Source organism: Procambarus clarkii, chromosome 27, assembly GCF_040958095.1.
Source record: "Procambarus clarkii isolate CNS0578487 chromosome 27, FALCON_Pclarkii_2.0, whole genome shotgun sequence".
NCBI classification, from domain to species: Eukaryota; Metazoa; Arthropoda; class Malacostraca; order Decapoda; family Cambaridae; genus Procambarus; species Procambarus clarkii.
In genome coordinates this window covers 11,838,901-11,852,654 of record NC_091176.1, presented here as the reverse complement: position 1 = coordinate 11,852,654, position 13,754 = coordinate 11,838,901, and the positions used below count along the sequence as shown (strand labels likewise).

The 13,754-nt window shown below is 46.3% G+C and overlaps 1 protein-coding gene across 1 annotated transcript; it reads right to left on the bottom strand.

Annotated features, from left to right (window-relative positions):
- Positions 1 to 1,313: 1,313 nt before the first annotated feature.
- Positions 1,314 to 1,913, bottom strand: LOC138369104 (golgin subfamily A member 6-like protein 22). The gene has a single exon (XM_069332040.1). It carries the CDS (start codon positions 1,911 to 1,913, stop codon positions 1,314 to 1,316), a length of 600 nt encoding a protein of 199 aa, XP_069188141.1.
- Between the last annotated feature and the right edge of the window lie 11,841 nt (positions 1,914 to 13,754).

Here is a 13,754-nt window from a genome sequence, read left to right as displayed (position 1 = left end):
CATCCCAGGCCTCTTCCAGCCAGGGGGTGGGGTACTGGAAGGGGCTCTGGGAAAGGAGGTAGGGAAGGGGGGAAGGAAAGAGTTGGTGCAGGGAAGAGCTTAGCAGTAGGAAGGCACTAAGGACTTTGCTAGAGGTGTGTAAGTTAAAGGGAAACGAGGAGCCGTGTTATGCCTTATGTATCCGACCAAAAATCCCCGATGTGTAGCAGAATGTTCGATATAAGAAAGTAATAAAATAAAGTGTATGCACAAGTGTATGCATCCCCCTCCCCGCAAATAAAGTGTATGCACAAGTGTATGCATCCCCCTTCCCCCAAATAAAGTGTATGCACAAGTGTATGCATCCCCCTCCCCGCAAATAAAGTGTATGCACAAGTGTATGCATCCCCCTCCCCGCAAATAAAGTGTATGCATCCCCCTCCCCGCAAATAAAGTGTATGCACAAGTGTATGCATCCCCCTCCCCGCAAATAAAGTGTATGCACAAGTGTATGCATCCCCCTCCCCGCAAATAAAGTGTATGCACAAGTGTATGCATCCCCCTCCCCGCAAATAAAGTGTATGCACAAGTGTATGCATCCCCCTCCCCGCAAATAAAGTGTATGCACAAGTGTATGCATCCCCCTCCCCGCAAATAAAGTGTATGCACAAGTGTATGCATCCCCCTCCCCGCAAATAAAGTGTATGCACAAGTGTATGCATCCCCCTCCCCGCAAATAAAGTGTATGCACAAGTGTATGCATCCCCCTCCCCGCAAATAAAGTGTATGCACAAGTGTATGCATCCCCCTCCCCGCAAATAAAGTGTATGCACAAGTGTATGCATCCCCCTCCCCGCAAATAAAGTGTATGCACAAGTGTATGCATCCCCCTCCCCGCAAATAAAGTGTATGCAGGTATAATAATGTTGGCCAAGAAAATAAGTGAACGCGAGTGTGTGTGAGAGAAAAATCTCCTCTAAATTTTCACCTCTCCTCCTTTCCGAAGAATTCTCTGAAGGTGCTTTAAACCCACAATCCATCTCTTAAGACACATGTAATTAGGAAGTCGTACCTCTGCCGCAGACGACTCGTCACTGTAACCACTTCACGGGACCATTAGCGTTACCGTCAGAGCGCATGAGCGCTCCTCCTCGGGCGCACTAACTGCGCATCACGGTCGGGTTTTCCCACTAATAGACCGATTATCCGAGCTGAGACTTCATCACCGCGGCCATCTTGGGGGGTTATTCCAGCGCCGCCCAGTGGCAGTTACTGTAATTAAACAGCCGAGGCCCAGAAGGTGATGTTTAGAGAGCAACCCCAGCTTTATTTTCTCAGTCATTATGTCCTGGAACTTTGACCTCGATCTTCCGAACTTTGACCTCGACCTTTCGAACTTTGACCTCGATCTTTCGAACTTTGACCTCGATCTTCCGAACGTTGACCTCGATCTTCCGAACTTTGACCTCGATCTTTCGAACTTTGACCTCGATCTTCCGAACGTTGACCTCGATCTTCCGAACTTTGACCTCGATCTTTCGAACTTTGACCTCGATCTTCCGAACGTTGACCTCGATCTTCCGAACTTTGACCTCGATCTTTCGAACGTTGACCTCGATCTTTCGAACTTTGACCTCGATCTTCCGAACGTTGACCTCGATCTTCCGAACTTTGACCTCGATCTTCCGAACGTTGACCTCGATCTTTCGAACTTTGACCTCGATCTTCCGAACGTTGACCTCGATCTTCCGAACGTTGACCTCGATCTTCCGAACTTTGACCTCGATCTTCCGAACGTTGACCTCGATCTTCCGAACTTTGACCTCGATCTTCCGAACGTTGACCTCGATCTTCCGAACGTTGACCTCGATCTTCCGAACACTGACCTCGATTTTCCGAACTTTGACCTCCATCTTCTGAGCTTTAACCTCCATATACTTAACATTAATTTGAAACTACCGAAATTTCTCCTCGATTCATTAAGCCTTGACCTAGACTTACATGACTTTTTTTTTACATGGACTAACTGAACCCTGACTTACAACTACTGACCTTTGACCCTGATCTGCTGACATCTGACCCCTGACATATGACATGACTGTCCGAGGCACGGTGCCCATCCTGGCCACCTTTACACCTTGCACTGCCACACCCTCTACACCCTAAAGCACCCCTACACCCATTACTGCCACACCCTCTACACCCTAAAGCACCCCTACACCCATTACTGCCACACCCTCTACACCCTAAAGCACCCCTACACCCATTACTGCCACACCCTCTACACCCTAAAGCACCCCTACACACCCATTACTGCCACACCCTCTACACCCTAAAGCACCCCTACACCAATTACTGCCACACCCTCTACACTCTACATGACGTACTGTGTTCCTGATCGTTCCCTGAGGTCTCTATACCCCTGGGGAGCTTGTTCAGCTCCAGCAAGTTGTACGACAACATTTAGACCTTGTTTAAACACGTGTTCTGAATCCTTGATTATGTTGCCTACCTTGTGTTAAGTGAGAGAGAGAGAGAGAGAGAGAGAGAGAGAGAGAGAGAGAGAGAGAGAGAGAGAGAGAGAGAGAGAGAGAGAGAGAGAGAGAGAGAGAGAGAGAGAGAGAATAAGAGTCTACGAACAGCAGAATATGGAAGGAGGAGAGAGAGAGAATATGTATAGCTGAGAAATGAGTTCGCAGTGGCAGTGGTTGAGACAATGAACCAGAGACTTGAAAGAAGTAAGAAAGACTAAATAAAGCTATAGAAAAAAGGAAGTGAAACAAAGAAGTACATAAAATTAAATCTCTCCCTAAAGGAGCCCTCGGAGCACACGAGCTGATGAAGGAAACAGGGAACAAGGAGAAAACAAAATAATAATAAACAAATCCACCAAGACCGAAGGAAAATGAGGCTTCACCGAAGCCCTTTACGAAGGAAGGAAATCGTAACGGATTATATTTGTCATAAAGGTTTTACGAGTCAGCTGTGTCGCTGATCCATGGAGCAGAGTTCACGTCCCTCTCGGCACGCAGCCCGTCCTCATCAACAAAGGCCAAATGTTCGTTAATCCATCCACCAAACTCACTGTTTATGTAAGAAAAACACATCACACACGACTCTCAACTGATGACGTATGTACGTTTTTCTAGCAGTGCTTCGTTCACGTCCTCTGCTCGAGTCCCACCTCTCTAATGGCAGCCCGTCCTCCAAACAAAGACCCAAAAGTGATTCCATCCACCCGCCAAACCCCCTGACTGTTCATGAATGAAAAATGGATTACACACGACTCACAACTGATGACGTTCGAACACTTCCGGAACAAGTGCTTCACTGACGAATTTTGTTCGAACCACAACGCTGTAAATGCTTCACCCACGTACTACAAATACAAATAATCGCCAACAGAACCTAAGCATCCTAACCTAATCTATGCCTATATATTCACAATATGCTAATATTTTATAATATTAATTTATATTTGAGAAAATTCCTGTTTTGAATGAATAGCATGTAAAAGTTAATGACTGCGTCTGTGGGGTCGACCGCTGGATGTAATGGACTTGAGTCGAGGACGGGTTGCCAGTAATTCCACGTACTCCAAATACGACTAATTATCAACAGAACCTAACCCCCTTAACTAACCTAAGTTAACCCTAGCTATTCAGCATATTCCTGTATTAAATACAACGTTATATTTTAAAAAAATATGAATTTTGAAAACGAAGTTGGTTAATATGGATAATTGTGGCATTGGGTTCAGACACATTATAGCTTGTAGAGCGTGAGGACAGGTGGTAGGGAAGCGCGCTGGGCAGCCGCCCTCTGTTGTGAGGGGTACCTCACCCCGCCCTCTGTTGTGAGGGGTACCTCACCCCGCCCTCTGTTGTGAGGGGTACCTCACCCCGCCCTCTGTTGTGAGGGGTACTCACCCCGCCCTCTGTTGTGAGGGGTACTCACCCCGCCCTCTGTTGTGAGGGGTACTCACCCCGCCCTCTGTTGTGAGGGTGTTCGAACCAAAGCTCGAATCAAAGTTCGAACGTTATCAGTTGTGAGTCGCGTGTGAAAAGATTCTTATTCACAAACAGAAGGTTTGGCCGCTGGTTTAACGAGGCTTAAGCCGTTGTTTATGAGGACGGGTTGTTTGTTTAATATGACAGGTTGTTTGATGATGAGAACTTGTTGTTTATTCATGAGATCGGGATGGACTGAAAGACTTGATGCGTCAGGGGGGGGGGGGGGCAGTTAAGCTTTGGAACTAGACTGTTGTTTCCGAATATTACAGTTAAAAGTCATTCAGTGAAACTAAGACACCTAATTGTCAGATCTGACCTGAAAGCACAACGGTTTGATCCCCTCGTGCGATGTGTGTGTGTATGTGGTGTGTGTGTGTGTGTGGGAGCTGATCCTTCAATAGAGATTCGAACCCTGGACCACTAGATCAGCGGATCCATATGATAACCACGCCTCCATCGTACCCGTAACTATACCAACCAATGCATGAAAGATCAGAAGCCAAATTCCAGCCCCGCAATTCCCAGAGCAAAAGTGAATTTACCGAGTAAGAATTCAAATTTTTCTTTCGCGGCATATCGAACGCGTCCAAGGAATCACCGCATAAAGATTTCAGCGAGAGGAAACGCGAAAAGGTGTGACCTTAGAAAGGGAAGTTCCGTTGCCTGTAAGATAGCAACGGTGGAAGGATGGATTGGCTGAGCTTTCGGGTGGGGGGTCGTATCTAGTCAGCCAATCAGGGAGCGAGGAGAGAGACACGCACCAATCACGTCTCGTGTTCCCCTCTGAGTGTTGTTGGGCCCAGTCATCGTAGCCCTGAGAGCAGCGAGGCACGTCGTAGCCCTGAGAGCCGCGAGGCACGTCGTAGCCCTGAGAGCCGCGAGGCACATCGTAGCCCTGAGAGCCGCGAGGCACGTCGTAGCCCTGAGAGCCGCGAGGCACGTCGTAGCCCTGAGAGCCGCGAGGCACGTCGTAGCCCTGAGAGCCGAGAGAGAGAGAGCTACACAAAGTTACTTCCGCGGCCCGGCTGGCATCCGACTCCAGCCCGCCATGCACTAACTACCATCCCTAACAGGCATTGTTTGATGAGTTGGAGGTTTCTAAGTAACAACGGTGATGAGGACTCTCTAATGAGTTTATAAATTGGCGAAACTTTGAATGTATTTGAACATTAGAGGGGAATGTAAGAGAAGACAAGAACTGAAGTAGAATGTGAGTAAAGAAGAAATATTTAATATGATGAATTAGCAGGTTAGTACGACACCCGTTCGATCCCACCTCTGGCCAGTCGTCCTGACGACTATATATATATATATATATATATATATATATATATATATATATATATATATATATATATATATATATATATATATATATATATATATATATATATATATATAAAGGGGCACAAAAGACATCATCGTAGCAGTGCTAATAATAATAATAATAATAATAATAATAATAATAATAATAGAACTGACAGTGTTACCAATATAATCCAACCTTTAACAACCCTGAACAGGGTTGCCAGAGTCCGTAATGTACGACGATAATAATTTACTAATTCAATTAACGAAGCGACTACAATTTTTAATATTTTTATTTCCAAATTTCAATTTTATGACTGTTGTTTTTCTTGTTAATTTTTCTATATTAAATAACTGACGTTATGCATTGTATAATGAGTTTTATAGTTGATGTTATTGCATAATGATTTATAATGTGTAATTATATTGAATACTTATTGCTCTTGTCAATAGTAATTGTTTTATTGAAAATTCTGATACTTTTATGATTAGAAGGCGGGACCAGGAGCTTAACTCGACCCTGCAAGCTCATCTATATGAGTACTCACAACACATCCATTACCCCTTATCACTCCTCCCTTACATGCAACCCCTCACCCCCCTTCAATGCTTCTCATACCGATGTATTTCAGACAAAATCATTCACCATATTGCAACTGGTTGTATTTAATATATTGTCTGTATACCTAATACATCGCCTGTATTATCATCCCCCGCTGTATTACCCAGCGCTGAGCTCTTCTACATATCAAAGGCTCTCATCACCCCATCACCCCGCCCCCCCACATACACCAACATATGTGTAAGGGAAGACATTAGCATGTTGAGGAAGGTGGCGTGGAGGCTGGGTGGTACCTATCTTGAGGTTATCTTCAGATGATTTCGGGGCTTTAGTGTCCCCGCGGCCCGGTCCTCGACCAGGCCTCCACCCCCAGGAAGCAGCTGACTAACACCCAGGTACCTATTTTACTGCTAGGTAACAGGGGCATAGGGTGAAAGAAACTCTGCCCATTGTTTCTCGCCTGCGCCTGGGATCGAACCCAGGACCACAGGATCACAAGTCCAGCGTGCTGTCCGCTCGGCCGACCGGCTCCCTCCCGACCGACCGGCTCCCTTTTGGATGGCTAAAGCCAAGTCAGATCACAGTTACTAAACAACTCTAGAGTAACTCTGTGCTGAGAGAGGCAGGAGTTAGCAGCGACAAAGGTTCATGTTGAGAGTGTGGGTGTAAATAGGAGGCCTGGTCGACGACCGGGCCGGGGGGACGCTAAGCCCCGAAAACACTTCAAGTTAACTTCAAGGCGCAGACGAGGAGTCACAATAACGTGGCTGGAAAATGTTGACCAAACCGCATACTAGAAAGTGAAGGGACGACGACGTTTCTGTCCGTCCTGGACCATTCTCAAGTCATTCTCATCGACTTGAGAATGGTCGAGGACGGACAGAAACGTCGTCGTCCCTTCACTTTCTAGTGTGTGGCTTGGTTAACTTCAAGGTATCAGAGCACATTCGTCAAGACGCAGCCTACGAAGAGTTTTTTGTTGTAAAGTTTTGTTTTTTGTTTTGTATACAAGAGTTGTTACATTCTTGTACAGCCACCAGCACACACAGCGTCTCGGGCAGCTCCTTAATCCTAATATTTCCCCGGAATACGACCCGCCAAATCGTTTAACAACGAGGTACCCATTCACTGCTGGGTGAACAGAGGCTACAGTTATAGATTGGCGCCCACTTCATCCTCCCCGGGCAGGATACGAACCCAGGCCAAAGCCCTCGCGAAGAGTAGAGGCGGGAAAGAATACTTTAGAAGAGGACCAATCTATAGGATTGTTAGAGTCGCTAACATATCAGAAAACAACTGACAGGGGAACTGAAACTTAACTTTTGTGTTCTTTGAGTCTGTCATTAAGAATACGACCAGTTTCACCATAGTATTAAAGATGACAAGAACAGGAAATAAGAGTCAACACCAGCACCATTGGATGCACGGTAGAGCGACGGTCTCGCTTCTCTGCAGGTCGGCGTTCAATCCCCGACCGTCCAAGTGGCTGGATACCATTTCCTTCCCCCGTCCAGTCGAAAATCGTGATCCTGACCTCTTCCCAGTGCTATATAGTCGTGATGGCTTGGTGCTTTACCCCTGATAATTCATTTTTTTTTTTTACGAAGTGAGTAAGCTTGGCGAGAGGCGGGTATATATCAGAAGGACGAAGGGTATTAGTGAGAGTTTGGAGTTCAGATGTGAAGGGAAGGCAGAGCACAGTGCTGCTGGAAGCAGGTTTATGTTAAAAGAAAGTTCACGTACATCCTTATCGTTTTCTGTGAGAATTCCGCCCCTTGTTTAGTGAACCTCTTTACGTGGTCTCGCTGGCTGGTGGTGTGGTGGTGGTGTGGTGTAGCTAGTAGTGGTGGTGGTGGTGGTGTGGTGTAGCTAGTAGTGGTGGTGTGGTGGTGGTGGTGGTGGTGTGGTGGTGGTGTGGTGTAACTAGTAGTGGTGGTGTGGTGGTGGTGGTGGTGTGGTGGTGTGGTGGTGTGGTGGTGGTGGTGTGGTGGTGGTGGTGGTGGTGGTGGTGTGGTGGTGGTGGTGTGGTGGTGGTGGTGGTGTGGTGGTGGTGGTGGTGGTGGTGGTGTGGTGGTGGTGGTGGTGTGGTGGTGGTGGTGGTGGTGTGGTGGTGGTGTGGTGGTGGTGTGGTGGTGGTGGTGGTGTGGTGGTGGTGTGGTGGTGGTGTGGTGTAGCTAGTAGTGATGGTGTGGTGGTGGTGGTGGTGTGGTGGTGGTGGTGGTGTGGTGGTGGTGGTGGTGGTGTGGTGGTGGTAGTGGTGGTGGTGTAGCTGGTAGTGGTGGTGTGATACACACACTCTCCGTCAGGACCACTGAACAACCACACTCCTCCGTCACCGAAGACAGTAAACCTGTACTCATACTTACTGTATGAGTACAAGGGAGCCGGTCGGCCGAGTGGACAGCACGCTGGACTTGTGATCCTGTGGTCCTGGGTTCGATCCCGGGCGCCGGCGAGAAACAATGGGCAGAGTTTCTTTCACCCTATGCCCCTGTTACCTAGCAGTAAAATAGGTACCTGGGTGTTAGTCAGCTGTCACGGGCTGCTTCCTGGGGGTGGAGGCCTGGTCGAGGACCGGGCCGCGGGGACACTAAAAAGCCCCGAAATCATCTCAAGATAACCTCAAGAAGATGAGTAATCCCCTGCCCCTCCCCCCCAAACCACCAACATTTGCTTCACTCTCCGCTAGGTGAACAGTGGCATAAACTGAAAGAAAACGTTTCCAGACATTTCTGTCTCGACCGGGATTCAAACCCAGTATCCCCGATTGTGAGTCGAGAATGCTGATTACCGGAACCTGAGACCTTGTCGCATCCCCCAGGATGTGGCGAGAGGGGGGGGAGGGGAAGTGGAAGGGGGGATGGAGGAAGGGGGGTGATTGGGCACTGATGGGGGGGGGATGTCGAGTGGGTTTTACTATATAAATTACCTTAAGTATTCCCTCCCAAAAAAAGAAATTCTTGGTATAACTTTGGCGTAGTTTTATCGCTCATAGTTTAGAGTACGTCGTTGAAACTCGCTGAGTTAAAAAGTATATTTCGCACAATCTATAACTTTTATTTCCCTGTGGTGTCGTACCCTGTGGTGTCGTATCCCTGTGGTGTCGTACCCTGTGGTGTCGTACCCTGTGGTGTCGTACCCTGTGGTGTCGTATCCTGTGGTGTCGTATCCTATGGTGTCGTACCCTGTGGTGTCGTATCCTGTGGTGTCGTATCCTGTGGTGTCGTATCCTGTGGTGTCGTACCCTGTGGTGTCGTATCCTGTGGTGTCGTATCCTGTGGTGTCGTACCCTGTGGTGTCGTACCCTGTGGATTCGTACCCTGTGGTGTCGTACCCTGTGGTGTCGTAACCTGTGATGTCGTACCCTGCGGTGTCGTACCCTGTGGTGTCGTACCCTGCAGTGTCGTACCCTGCGGTGTCGTATCATCGGGGAATCGAACGGGGACCTGCATGAAGCGAAGCCGCCACTCCACCAAATAATCCAAAGTGTTTTAACAGGTTTTCGGTCAAGTATTTAATGGCTTTTTTATAATTATATTGTTAGAGGATTGATACGCCGGAACACACCCGAGTGTCTCATCAACACTTACGCAATTTCACACATGTGATTGGTTAATTAGGCCCGATAGCGAAGGCAATTAGAAACTGCCAGTGCAGGCGTGGTTCATTAAGATCGATGTGCGCACACACACACCAGCCTTATGTACAGACGTTTGTCATTTGTCTCGGTTGCTTGCATGACTCGTGTTCCAGGCTGGTGTTGGTGTTCGTATGTAATTGTTGTGTGTGTGTGTGTGTGTGTGTGTGTGTGTGCGTGTGTGTGTGCGTGTGTGTACTCACCTATATGTACTCACCTATATGTGCTTGCAGGATCGAGCATTGACTCTTGGATCCCGCCCTTCTAGCTATCGGTTGTTTACAGCAATGACTCCTGTCCCATTTCCCTATCATACCTAGTTTTAAAAGTATGAATAGTATTTGCTTCCACAACCTGTTCCCCAAGTGCATTCCATTTTTCTACTACTCTCACGCTAAAAGAAAACTTCCTAACATCTCTGTGACTCATCTGAGTTTCCAGTTTCCACCCATGTCCCCTCGTTCTGTTATTATTACGTGTGAACATTTCATCTATTTCCACTTTGTCAATTCCCCTGAGTATTTTATATGTCCCTATCATATCTCCTCTCTCCCTTCTTTTCTCTAGTGTCGTAAGGTTCAGTTCCTTCAGCCGCTCTTCATATCCCATCCCTCGTAGCTCTGGGACAAGCCTCGTCGCAAACCTCTGAACCTTCTCCAGTTTCTTTATGTGTTTCTTCAGGTGGGGGCTCCATGATGGCGCGGCATACTCTAAGACGGGTCTCACGTAGGCAGTGTAAAGCGCCCTAAAAGCTTCCTCATTTAGGTTTCTGAATGAAGTTCTAATTTTCGCCAGTGTAGAGTACGCTGCTGTCGTTATCCTATTTATATGTGCCTCAGGAGTTAGATTAGGTGTCACATCCACTCCCAGGTCTCTTTCTCGAATCGTTACAGGTAGGCTGTTCCCCTTCCCCTTCCCCTTGTGTGTGTGTGTGTGTGTGTGTGTGTGTGTGTGTGTGTGTGTGTGTGTGTGTGTGTGTGTGTGTGTGTGTGTATGTGTGTGTGTGTGTGTGTGTGTCGTATGTATTCACCTAGTTGTATTCACCTAGTTGTTCTTGCGGGGGTTGAGATATGCTCTTTCGGCCCGCCTCTCAACTGTCAATTAACTCTTATGTATGAGTGTGTTTGGGTGTATATGTATATGTGTGTGTGTGTAGTTCTTTGTATGTGTGTGTGTGTTTATGTGCGTACATGTCATTACTTCGCTATCAGTGTTTACAGGGAAGTGAGGTGTAGCTCCTCGTGCCCCGCCCACTGGCCTTGTGGTATCTGTTGCGCTATCATTTATCTCTCATAATGCTCGAATTCCTTATCTGATCTATCAGTAAAGGTGTGGATGGACGTGGCTTCCATAAAGAGTCCTGATGTAGATGTCTAAACGATGTTGTAATGTTCGTCAGCGTCCCATATGCCGCTGATGTTACCCGGTGTTAATGCTGGAGTTATGTTCACTCCCAAATATTTCTCTTTTTCCAATTCTTCCAATTTATTCCAAGTTATCCCCAGACTGCTTCTGACACACTAGCCTTTCGTGAAGAAAACTAGCAAAGGCTTTTTGACACTAGGAAAACAGAGGTTATCCAGCCATGTTTTTCCTGTTTAGTAAACTGTCATGGAACTCTGTCATGTCTGTCTGGCGCGATGTTCCGCTTCTCCGTCCATTCTGCCAGAATTCATTTGGGGGGGGGGGGAGGTCAGAATTCACCAGGATCAAAACAATAGGTAAGTGAGGAAAAATAGACTATGCATTATATTTATTATAAGCCAAACTCTGTCAGACTGTCTGATTCTCAGTCTGACAGTCTGAGAGAGATCTGTCAAACTGTCTGACTGTCAAGGTCTGACAGTTTTGAGTGTCTATCTTGTCAGAGTGTCTGACTGTTAGACTGTCAGTGTCTGATTGTCAGAGTACAGATTACCATGGCATCATTATGCTACAGAGCCTAAGGGCATCCCCAGGTATCGTAGTACCAAGCAATCAAGCATAATATCAGGTCAAAACGCTTCCTCCAATTAGGCAAAAGCTTGAGAAATAAATATTGCTCTTGTGACAGCGAAACTAAGGCAGCTCGTATGAGCAGAAACTCAGCGGGAGTCCTTGACATAATTACTTCCATTTAGGGATGAATCCGGCGTGCAGGAGAGCATAAGGAGCAGGGGATATTATGGCGCAGGAGAAGGTAGGAGGATGGAGGCCAAGGAACTTGGGAGGATACACAAAAATGTTGCTGGAAGCCGCTTATTGCTCGTGTGTATTGGCGTGGATGTTGTTGCTGCAGGAGGAGGCGTTGGAGGAGTAGGAGGAAGCGTTGGAGGTGAACCTTTGGTGAAATAGACTTTGAAGAAGCAGGCGTTGAAGGTGGTGGAAGATGAGGTTGTGGAGAAGACATTGGAGGAGGGGAAAAGGGGGCTTAGGGATGACGAGAAGGCGTTGATGAAGAGGATCAAAACGACTTTGGAGGTGTTCAGAGAGGAGAAGGAGGAGGAGGAAGTAGAGAGACAAGAGGAGATAGAGATATCGGGGACGATACATAGCAAAATTGAATAGGTGAAGACCATCTGGAGACATAAAGTGGGATCTGATAGGGGGAGGGACCAGACTCTCAAGTCATCACAGTACCTCTTACTCTGGGCAAATGTTGAGACACAAGACACAAGCTCTCAGGTGTCTTATAAATGTCAGCTTTCAGTGTTGAGGGTACAAAGTACAGATCTTCTTCACTGACAGGTCATTTGTGTGTATTATGTGTTGAGAAATACTCATACATGTGGGGTATATGCCAAGCCAGTGATGGGGTGGTGAAAGCCAAGACTAGCTTGGAGACTATAGAACGTCTTAAGGTGAGTAAAACAAGGGGTTTGTACTGTAGAATGGTGACAGAAAGGTCAAATAAGTGGTGGTATTGAAAGCCAGGTAGCCTTGAGACTCAGCAAATGGATTTGAGGTTGTAGAATGGGTTAGGGAAGAAGAACACGAGTGACTGAAGCCAAGTGAAAGATGCATAAGTTTGTGTAGTATTTGTATGTGAAGTTAGTAAATAAATGTGTTCAGGGTAACCTGAAACTTTTTCAGGTCTGATGTTTTTTTCTTGTTAAATATCTCGTTATTCAGGTTCAGAAATAATATTTCGACATAATCACTCAGTTTGTTTTTATTTTGAATGTAAAGTGAAGCCAGAATAGCTAATAGTTCAATCCCAGATTAATTCATATTAGTTGGGTGAAAGTCAATTTTGTTTCAATCTTTATATGTAATATTTTAATTACAGTTTTGTAAAGGGCTTCTATCCGAGTGTTATAGAATGGTGGCAGTGTTGTTGTATAATGGTGGCAGCGTTGTTGTATAATGGTGGCAGTGTTGATGTATAATGGTGGCAGCGTTGTTGTATAATGGTGGCAGTGTTGATGTATAATGGTGGCAGCGTTGTTGTATAATGGTGGCAGTGTTGATGTATAATGGTGGCAGTGTTGTTGTATAATGGTGGCAGTGTTGATGTATAATGGTGGCAGTGTTGTTGTATAATGGTGGCAGTGTTGTTGTATAATGTTGGCAGTGTTGTTGTATAATGGTGGCAGCGTTGTTGTATAATGGTGGCAGTGTTGATGTATAATGGTGGCAGTGTTGTTGTATAATGGTGGCAGTGTTGTTGTATAATGGTGGCAGTGTTGATGTATAATGGTGGCAGTGTTGTTGTATAATGGTGGCAGCGTTGTTGTATAATGGTGGCAGTGTTGTTGTATAATGGTGGCAGTGTTGTTGTATAATGGTGGCAGTGTTGTTGTATAATGGTGGCAGTGTTGTTGTATAATGGTGGCAGCGTTGTTGTATAATGGTGGCAGTGTTGTTGTATAATGGTGGCAGTGTTGTTGTATAATGGTGGCAGCGTTGTTGTATAATGGTGGCAGTGTTGTTGTATAATGGTGGCAGTGTTGTTGTATAATGGTGGCAGTGTTGTTGTATAATGGTGGCAGTGTTGTTGTATAATGGTGGCAGTGTTGTTGTATAATGTTGGCAGTGTTGTTGTATAATGGTGGCAGTGTTGTTGTATAATGGTGGCAGTGTTGTTGTATAATGGTGGCAGCGTTGTTGTATAATGGTGGCAGTGTTGTTGTATAATGTTGGCAGCGGTATTGTATAATGATAGCAGCGTTGGCTTCTAGAAGAGGCTTCTATGTTGTTATCAAGGACAAGGCGATGGGGGTACAAAGAGTAATCATAAGGAGATACGATGCTAAATTTGTATAAATAGCATTCC

Coding starts and splice junctions, on each gene's coding strand:
- LOC138369104 (XM_069332040.1), bottom strand. CDS start 1,913: ATGGAGGTTAAAGCTCAGAAGATGGAGGTCAAAGTTCGGAAAATCGAG.